We start from the raw sequence: 9,968 nt of genomic DNA, 5'->3' as shown, positions 1-9,968 counted from the left end.
AATCCCGACCGTCCCCAGCCGGGGCCCCATGGGGGGGGGGGGGAAGAAACGTGTCCACACAAAAACCTGTACATGCATCTTCACAGGACAGTAACATTATTTGTAAGAGCCCCAATGTAGAAATAATCCTAATGTCCACCGATGAAGGGATAAACAAAAATGTAGCACATCCATATAATAGAATATTATCCAGTCCTAAAAAAGGAATGAAGCACTGATGCTGGGTGCAGTGGCACACGCCTGTAATCCTAGTGACTAGGGAGGCTGAGGCAGGAAGATTGCAAGCTCAAAGTCGGCAACTTAGCGTGAACCTGTCTCAAAAATAAAAAAAATGGTGTATAACCAAAAAATATGAAAATTGTGCCCTGTATGTGTAATATGAATTATAATGCATTCTGCTGTCATATTTAACAAATTAAAATTTAAAAAATGAAAGATTCGTTTACTAACATATTAAAACAAATTGACAAAAGTTTAAAAATAAATAAATAAGAAGGGGGCCAGGGTTGTAGATCAGTGGTAGAGCATTTGCCTAGCATGTGTGAGGTCAGCGCCACATAAAAATAAATGAATAAAATAAAAGCATTGTCTTACATGAACAAGGCCCTTGGGTTTTATCCCCAGCACCACCAAAAAAAAAAAAAAAAAAAAAAAAAAAAAAGACACACAAAAAACCCCCACAAAATAAAAGCACTGTGTCCCATCTGCAATATTAAAAACAAACAAACAAACAAACCCGGCTGGAGATATAGCTCAGAGGTTAGGGTTAAGATTCAATCTCTGGTACCCAAAAAAAAAAAAAAAAAAAGTCATGAAGCATTGATATATGCTTCATTGCAGATGTACCTTGAAAACATGATGTTGAACTGGGTGTGATGACACACGCCTAAAATTTCAGAGATTTGGGAAGCTGAGACAGGATTGCAAATCTCAGACAGTTCCAGCAATTTAGTGAGACCCTGTTGCCCCCCCCCGCCCCCGAAAAAAGGGTGGGGGGATGGGGAGGTTAAAAATTAAAAAATTGAGCTCAATCATTCGACTCCCAGGGTGCATGCGTGCGTCACACACACAGAGAAACATGATTTTGAGTAAAGAAGCCAAAAACTAAATGAAATGTCTAGAATAGGTAAATCTATGAACAGGAAGTAGATTATCGTTGCCTAGGGCTAGGCATGAAAAGAAGTGAGAGATAATGGCCAAGGGCTTCTTTTTGGAGTGATGATAATATTCTAAAATTGATTGTAGTGTAGAAGTGGCTGCACAACTCTGTGAATGTAATAGAAACCACTGAATTGTATACTTTGAGAAGCAGATGTGGCTTACACATTAAACAAACCAACCAATAACCTCAGCATGCTAGGAAGGTCAGGTCAAGGGTAACAGTGAGGCTGCAGAGGTGGGCAGGAGTCAGGCTGTTCTAAAGACAGGACCACACTTTCTCTTACGGTGGCTGGTAATGCTGTTTGAGAACAGGCTCAACCAGGAAGAAACTGGAATTGAATGCACTGGTCACTTATGCAGGCCATCAGGAGGTTCCATAGGGAACATAGCAGGGCCTGGATAGGACAGAGACCTGAGAAGGGGCAACTTTTAAAAAAAGTTACGGGGGTGGTGGGTAGAGAACTGCACATCACTGTGCTCCCTCCTGGGCCTCTCTCCTCTCAACACTAGTTTCCTGGGGGAAAAGCAGTGATGTCAGTGAAGAGGGAGGGAAGCATCCAAATCAGGCTGTGGGAGCAACGGTTACTGTGGAGGAAGTCTCTCAGGGAACTACGTGAAAGCAACCAGAGGTGGGGGTGGGGTGGCTTTGATTCTGAGAACTAGACCCAACCACAGTCTCTATCCTGGCTTCTGGGTAGAATCACCACACTAATATTCCAAAGGCATCTGTTGGGTGCTGGGTCCTGTTTTCAGGGCTTTACCTGCACTATGGTTACAACTCTGATCTAGGCTGTTTGGTTCCAGGGCGGAGCTTCTAACCGTTACTAAGCCTCTCCTGCCTCTCCAATATGACATTTTTCCACTCCCTACCACCACCACCCTATGTCATGTCTCTGATGACATCTTAGGCCATCTCCATGATCTTCCAGCCCAATCTGAATCCAATTCACCTTATCTGCCTCATGGCATAGAAGTAAGGCAAGAGGGGTATCAGCTGCTCTTGCCCCTCAATTGCTCTGTTTCTGGAGTTCCTGCTCCATGGTAGGAGCAGGTAGAAAGGTCAGAAAAAGTATCAAAGGACTTGATCTAGCAGACCTAAGGCTCAGTGTTATGACTCTCAACCTTCTCCACAGGTAGTGTCCACAATACTGCTGAGGGAACAGCAAAGAGCCCAGGGGTCCTGTGAGGCCTTCACATTGTGGTTCCCTCTTCTTCTTCTCTCCCTTCAGCTTCCATTAAGACTGTCCAGCCCAGGAGAACTGGCTGGGTCCAGGCGCAGATACTTTTCCTCCATGCCCAAGTGCCCCTGTGGGAACATGCATCATGGCCTGCCAAATGAGGGGAGCTGCCTCTCAGTCCTGTCAGCTCTCTCATCCCCCTTTCCATATTGGCAAGATGCACATTATCTGCTGTGAGAAACAGAAGAACAGCCCAAATGTCTAGGCCCTGGTGCTCTCCTGCTGGACGCTAACATCAGACAAGACCACTGTGACCATGGTACACTGAGAAAAGACACTCTTGGAATCAATGCCCCACCCCCCAGGGCCTCTGTGGATCTCTCCCTGCAATAAGATGTGGTCCTGGTGGCCTCTGACTGAGGCATGGAGGGCTGATAAGAAACAGACAGGGTACTAAGCCTCTTCTCCCAACAAGTACCTTTTCCTCACAAGTGTTGTCTTGCCAAACTTTACAGAGTTGGCCCATAACTGAATGAGACCCTTTTCCTTTTCAGTCCTAAATCCAGCAGAGAGGGGCCTGATCCCAATTCTCAGTGACTCTGTATAATAAGCACCTGGCTCTCTGCTATAACCAGAGAGGATTGCAAAATTGGGAAAGGGAAATCACTGAACATGAAGGTTACAACGGCCCACAACCTGAGCCCTAGACACACTCATGATTTGTCAGCTGGAGTTTTTTTCTTAAGTACTTGTTAATGCTAGATTAAAAAAAAAAAATCTTGATTTCCAACCCCTCTTGTAAAATCTGTACTGTTAGTCTGGTGTTGCTGCCTAGTATAAAAGGTTGTCCCCAAGTAGTATCTGTGCCTTCCAGGTGGTCCCTGTGCTTTGGGGGCCCACCACTCTTTCTGGGTCTGTGAAAGCCCTGTCTTGGGGCAGCTCATACTTGCTGAGTCAGACATTGGTCTAGACCTTCCCATGTGTTAACTCTGATCCTGATCACTGTCCTCTGAGGGAGTTCTGCCATTGTCCTCATTTTCCGGATCAGGTAACCATGGCACAGAGGGGTGGAGCCACACAATTAGTGATGGCATTCTGGGCTCCAGAACATTAGGCTGTCAACTGTCATCAGTCTGCCCTGTTCTTTTCCCATTTCCAGTCCCTGTGGAGATGCAAGGGAGGATGCACCCAGGCCTGGCCCATTCTTTACCTGCCAGATAAGGAAACAGACTATGAGAGGAAGGATATGTAGGCTGAATAACAGCTGCCCAAAGTTGTCTATGTCCTAGCCCCAATTACCTTATTGACTCTGTGAAGACATGATTAAATTAAGAATCTTCGATGCAGAAATCATCCTGAATTATCTAGGCAGGCTCTAAATGCAATCACAGAGTCTTCATTAGAGGGAGAGCAGGAAAATGAAGAGGTATGACAATAAAAGAAGCTAGAGTGATGTGAGGAAGAAGCCAAAAGCCAAAGAATGAGGCAGCCTCTAGAAACTAATAAGGACTAGGACACAGATTTTCTCTTAGAGCCTCCAGAGAGAACAGAGTTCTGTCCTCTTGCATCATCAGGCAGTAAAGGTGTGTTGTTCTGAGCCACTGAATTTGTGGCAACCTATCACAGCAATAAGAAACTAATATAGTTGGTAACATTCAAGATGCCAAAGCTGGTCAGGAACATGGGCCTAACCAGTCTCTGAGAGCTGTGACTATTTCTGAAGAGGGGCTGAGGTAATCTGAGGGCAGGGGAGGGGCTCTGGAGGACTCTGAGCCACTGGGCCACGCGGCAGCCTGTGCTCTGCCTGCCCAGCCCCCTGCACTGTTCTTTCCCCAGCTAAGCAGGCCTTGGCCTTCCTGCCCTTGTTTGTCAGGATACCCACCTCCAACCCCTGCCCCCATGGCCTGTGTGACCCAGTTACCTTTCCTGGCATTGATCAGTGACCAGGAGAGCAAATTCTTCAGCCTTTGTGCAAGTGCAACTCATTAGAAATGTATTTACACTCATGGAGGTGATTGCACAGGGTTAGGAATTGTGGCGAACAATTCTAGCAAAGAGGAAGTTAGTGACACACTGTAAGCGTTTGGGGCATCAATCATGTACACTAACATCTGTCTCTGAGATGGCTCCGAAAGCAGTACAAAGTGTAAAGGGAATGGGAAGAGAAAGAAGCATGTATAGACCCTGAGTTCATAGTAAGAACTGGGCTTTACCTGTGTCATGTCCTTAATCCTCCAGCACCTGGCATCTTATACAAAAAGATCTAATGCTCAGAGGGTACCTCCCACATACCCAGCTGTTTTAGGCATTTTACATATATTAATGTACATGACTACCCTATGAGGTGGGTCTTCTTAGCCCCATTTTATGAGTGAGGAAATAATCAGAGATAATGACACTTACCAAGGGTCAAAGAGGAGCAGAGCTAGGATGTGAATCTAGCAGGCTTGCTCTGACCCACTCTGCAGAAGGCAGCTGAGGCTTAGGCACAGTAGACCTTTGCTTCTAACCCTAATTAGAACTAAATGTTGTGAGTTCAGGACCAGAACATTAATCCATCAGACACAAAACTCAAGAGTGTTTTCTATCAGGCTAAGCTACCCAGATTAGGAAACCAGCGAGAGATTGCTGCAATAGGGCAGGTGAAGAGGGCCTTCTCGAGGGCAGACAGGATGGCAAGGGGCAAGTGGAGATCAATAGAATTTGGCAATTGTGAGCAGCAGCAAATCTGAGTTGAAGGTCCAGGCTTAAAGGTCTCATGGGGTCCTGGAAGCTGTGCAGCACCATGATACCTGGGCTCTATTTAAGGAGTAATTGATTCTGCACAACCCACTTTATCTCTTGAGGCCTCAGTCTTGTCTCCTGAAAGCCAATTTGGGGGCTTCTGTGATGTGAGGCCCTTTTTTGGCATCAAGTCTCAGGTTATCAGGGTCCTGCAGATGGCTAGTCTCCCTCCCCCTTTGCACCCCTGCTCCCTTGCTGTGCTGGATCCTTGCCTTTATCCAGAGTTCTGCTACCTAGGAGCCACTGCCAGGTGCTTGGAGGTCCCCAGAGAATTCCTTTACTCCCCCTCCCCTTCAAGGAGCCAGGGCTGATGCAACCTGACTGCAACTGCCACCTCACTCCCCAAGCTAGGCCCCTCCGCACTGAAAAAGAGTCCCCAGCAGCCCCACCCTTGCTCCAAACTCCTACCAGAGCTGAAGAGCTGGGCACCTGGACCCTAGAGGACTTTGTGAGGCTGGGAGAGGTCAAGGCATGTGAGTCCAGAGGGTCTAGGTCAGGAACAGATATTGGTAAGGGATCAGGATTCTAAGAGCTGGGGTGGCAGGGAGCCACTGATAACTCACCATCACAAATTAGAATATGCTAGGAAAGGCTGGATAGCTAAGTGTGTGAATTGGCACCCACTCAGCAAAACTAAGTCAAACTGCTTAGGTAGGGGCACAGGTGAACTTGTGCCCTTTTCTCTTAGCTAGAGAGAAAAGGGCACAAGAGGATGAAACAGAGGGGCCAGAGTCCTGGCACCATTACCTTCTCAGTTAGTATGTGCCACATATAGCCAGAAACAAGATTCTCCTACTGAGAAAGGGCATTTCTAATTTTTTTTTTTTGGGGGGGGGGGTTGTTTGTACTGTACTGGAGACTGAACCCAGGAGCACTCTACCACTGAACAACCTCCCAGCCCTATTTTATTTCGAGGCTCGCTCTCACTAAATTGGTGAGGTTGGCCTTGAATTTGCAATCCTCCTACCTCAGCTTCCAGAGTAGCTGGGATCACCAACAAGCACGATTACACTTGTTTTTTTGTTTTAATTTTTTTCATTTTTGTTTACTTTATATTTTTGCACTTGGTTTTCCCAGTTAACAGAAAACAAAGGCATTAGGGAACCACTAGTGAAACTGGAACAGAGTGGCATTTAGTCAAAGGTAATGCACTAATTAATGTTTGAGACAAATGTGTCCTAGTAATAATACAGAATGTTAACAAGGGGGAAAACTGGGTGAGGGCATGAAGAAATATCTTTGTAACTTTTCTAAACAAGACCTATGGGCTGGGAATGTAGTTGCTGAGGCTGGCCTCAAATTTGCAATCCTCCTGCTTCAGCACCCTGAGTAGGCTGGAATTATAGGCATGTGCCACCATGCCCAGCAATCGGTTTTAAAACACTAGTTAGCAGCAAAGACAGAACATATCCACCTCAATGATAATAGTAACAACCCCTATGCAGCACCTACTATATGCTAGGCACTAGTCTATAAAGGCTTAATGTGGACTAAATCACTCACTTCATCCTCATAACAGCCTAAAGGGTACTATAACTATCACTTTTTAACTACAGAGAAAACAGCCATAGTGAAAGAAAACTGTCATGGTCATAACAGCTAGCAAATGTGGTGCACGGTTTAAACACAAAAAACCTGGCTCCAGAATCATCTTAATTTCTACACTATACCGCCTATGTTATAATATAGCCCCTACAGGCCCAAGAAAATATAGAACTCAAAAAGTGCTCTAAAAGAAGGTGATCAGATTCCAAGGACATCCTGCATGCAACTAGGAAAAAGGGTGTGGAGGGTGAAGTAATCTGCCTGTAGCGATAAAGATCAGATCGGAGTCCTGCCCACCACCTTCAGTATTGGGGCATGAACTTTGGGCGCTTTACTGTTAAGCTACATCCCCAGTTCTTTGAGACAACGTCTCCCTAAGTTGTTAAGGCTGGCCTTGAACTTGCAATACTCCTGCCTTAGCCCCCAGAATGGCTGGGATCATAGGTGTGCACCACTACCACTGGTTCCCCTACCTTCTTTGTATCCTGAAGTCAGTTTCTTAACTGCCACGGAAAAAAGCTAAACCCTATGTGCAATGTTCTAATGTAGCTGGATGCAGGGTGGGAAAGGAAGGGGTTTCTGCAACAGAGGAAAGACTCACACCCACTCAGGCTGGTGGAGGGCCAAGGCATGGGGAGAAACATGAAGGATGGTTACCATGGTCCCTCTTTAAAAGGTGATCAGGGGTGGAGAAAAGAACACTGGGACCTGAAGCTCTGTGGAGGAACGGGCTGAGCATTGGTCACGCCACTCTGTTCCAATTTCACTAGAGATGTGAGAATGACTATCTTCAGGATGGTGTTGGATGTTCAACTGTCTGGGGGCAAAGGAGGGCCCTAGAATGAGACTGGATCCTAGAGTTGTTATTAATAATAAAATACCTTAAACAGGAACGGAGGAGCCAAGCTCTCCTTAGTGCTTCGCTGACATCACCTAGTCTGATTTCCACAAAGAAGTCCGCCAAGTAGAGTTGATTTTTATCCTCATTTTACAGAAATGAACTGTTGCGAGTTTGAGGTAAGAGAATGGGGCCAGATCTCCAAAATCATAAAGAGGAAAGAGGGCCAGGACCTCGGAGTCAAGCAAGGAACTCGACCCTAGAATCAACGGGAAGGTGGCAACTTCAGAGTTATAAGGAGGGGGACGGCCCCCAGGTCAAAGTGGGTAGACCCGAGAACCCCACAGGTCGTTGGGGGTTGGGGTTCAGATTCGTGAATCCAGGAGAGGAGGCCGGATCGCCTCCCGTTGGGGCCGCGCGGAGGCGGGGCGCGGAAGGATCCGAGCGGGCCGTGCTGCGCCGCCCCCTGTATATCTGTCCCCAGTCCCCGAGGTTGCCTCATTCCCCGTCCTCTGATCACAGCCTCTCCTCACGCTACCGAGACGCCGCCTCCGCCCGCGTAGCCTCGGCCATGGCTCTGTAGCCGCGACCCATTAGTGCCCCCGGCTCCTCTCCGCGCTTACCGCGCCAACGCTCTCCGCTTCCACCGTCTTTCTTCAATCGAGGCAGCCGCCGCCTCTCCTTTCCACAGCCATGGAGTGAGTAGCCGCTCGCGCCTCTCTTCAACTGCCTTTCCCGCCCTTTAGCAGCTCGCGGCACTCCAACAGGGCCTTAGGGTGGGGAGACGCCGGCAGGGAATCACGGTCGCGCAGGCGCAGAAGAGGGACGACGGCCGTCGGCGCGCGGCTGAGCATGCGCACTTGGCCCGAGTGGTGGGGGGAGGGTGAGTTCTTTCAGTGAGTTGCTGTTTAAGGTCGGCCCGCGTGCGATTGCGCCTGCGCACCAGCGTCCAGAAGGGGTAGTTGTTTTTTTCCTCAACGATTTCGTCCACGCGCGGTGCTCCTGCGCATGAGCCCACCAGAACCCTGTACTATGAGGGGTGGGCTATAAACGGTTGCACATGCGCACTGATCCCCAGGAAGGCTGAGGCCTGCTAGAACAATGAACGACTCTATGAACGGAGCATGCGCTTTAACGCTCGGCGAGAGAACCGCACGAGGGGTGGGGGTTGGGCTGCTGTTCTCGGCCCCTCCCTTTCAGTCTCCCGGTCTCCACGAGGCTCTTCTGGCTCACAGTTTTACTCCCTTATTTCAAGCAGACATCTGCTGGGGCACGGAGTAGCCTAGATTGACAGTACAGAGGGCGGGGCGTAGGAGCCACCTGTCATTAAGGGGATGGAGCTCAAGTCCACAGCTTTAGCGAAGAGGCTCTTAGGGGAAGTCCTTGGGGGGGGGGGCTTGTGGGGACAGCCGAAGTCGCCTTAAAGTTGAAAGAGAAAAGTGGAATTGGAGTGGATGACCTTGATGAAGGGACAGGGCATGGAGAATTCCCCTGGGAACTGATTTGGGATGGAATCTAGGAAGGGAATTGGGCCTAATGGAAGTATTTTAGAGGAAAGAGCATGGCTGGAAGAAAATTCCCCTGGGATTGAATTTTTTTATGAAGAATATTATGAAGTGGGTGGGAGGGGCTCAAGGTAATTCCCTTGAGAAACCATTAGGGTTCTGTATTGGGGGAAGAGGTGGACCTTGGGGAACCAAAAGAAAAGAATTCCCTTGGGAATGGGTGGGAGTCAGAAATTTGGGGAAAGAAAGGGCAGATTTAGAATTCAGAAGGGACAAGACTTGGTTCCAAACCTCCCTTGGAAGGGGGAGGGAGGAGCCCCATTGGCATGGGGTGTGGCTTGGTTTTCCTTTCACTGTGACATGATACCCTCTTGTCTCATGTGCAGGTACTCCACTTTTGCCTTGGTGCCTGTCTTTGCCCAGCTGAGCAGCCCACAGAGCCTCCTCCCAGCTGTTGGTGTAACCTCTTCAGCCTTCGGTGCCCAGCGCCTGTGCCACAGTCATGTCACTCCTGGCGACCCTGGGGCTGGAGCTAGACAGGGCCCTGGTCCCAGCTAGCGGACTGGGCTGGCTGGTAGACTATGGGAAACTCCCCCTGGCCCCTGCCCCCCTGGGCCCCTATGAGGTCCTTGGGGGAGCCCTGGAGGGTGGGCTTCCAGGGGGAGGAGAGCCTCTGGCAGGTAAGGGCAGGTGGAGATTGGAATGGGGTGTGCTAGGGGCTTGGGGGTGGGGGAAAGGAAGAATTCATCATTCCTTTACTTGTTCATTTGATGAGTATTTATTGAGGGCCTACAATGTGCCAGGCACTGTTTAGGTGCCATAGATAAAGCAGGGAGCAAAAGTAACATGATCCCTGTCCTCTTGGAGCTCACAGTGTAGTGGGGAAACAGGCAAGAGACAAAAGATTATGTATTGGGAGAAGTGGAAAACACAGCAGTCACTTAAAAATGAGGCCCC

General features: G+C 48.6%; 3 protein-coding genes across 5 annotated transcripts in view; 1 reads left to right on the top strand and 2 right to left on the bottom strand.

Moving 5' to 3' along the window:
- Nucleotides 1-8,260, bottom strand: part of Il4i1 (interleukin 4 induced 1) — a 37,501-nt gene extending 29,241 nt beyond the window's left edge. Inside the window, exon 1 of the mRNA XM_048790498.1 lies at nt 8,130-8,260. The gene's annotated coding sequence lies outside the window, so the exon portion shown is untranslated. The remainder of the gene's footprint in view (nt 1-8,129) is intronic.
- Nup62 (nucleoporin 62) overlaps nt 1-8,295 on the bottom strand; it is a 21,551-nt gene extending 13,256 nt beyond the window's left edge. The window contains exon 1 of one of the 3 annotated variants that reach the window (XM_048790502.1): nt 8,130-8,295. The gene's annotated coding sequence lies outside the window, so the exon portion shown is untranslated. Of the gene's footprint in view, nt 1-4,742; nt 4,827-8,129 lie in introns of those variants that run through there. The other 2 variants (XM_015496491.2, XM_048790503.1) reach the window with 2 other exon arrangements.
- The window catches only part of Atf5 (activating transcription factor 5), a 4,631-nt gene continuing 2,681 nt past the window's right edge, over nt 8,019-9,968 (top strand). The window contains exons 1-2 of the mRNA XM_048791219.1: nt 8,019-8,204; nt 9,398-9,691. Coding sequence (XP_048647176.1) covers nt 9,514-9,691 — 178 coding nt within the window. The 5' untranslated portion in view covers nt 8,019-8,204; nt 9,398-9,513. The remainder of the gene's footprint in view (nt 8,205-9,397; nt 9,692-9,968) is intronic.

This window comes from Marmota marmota, unplaced genomic scaffold, assembly GCF_001458135.2.
Source record: "Marmota marmota marmota unplaced genomic scaffold, marMar, whole genome shotgun sequence".
NCBI lineage: Eukaryota > Metazoa > Chordata > Mammalia > Rodentia > Sciuridae > Marmota > Marmota marmota.
This window is presented reverse-complemented; position numbering and strand designations above follow the sequence as displayed.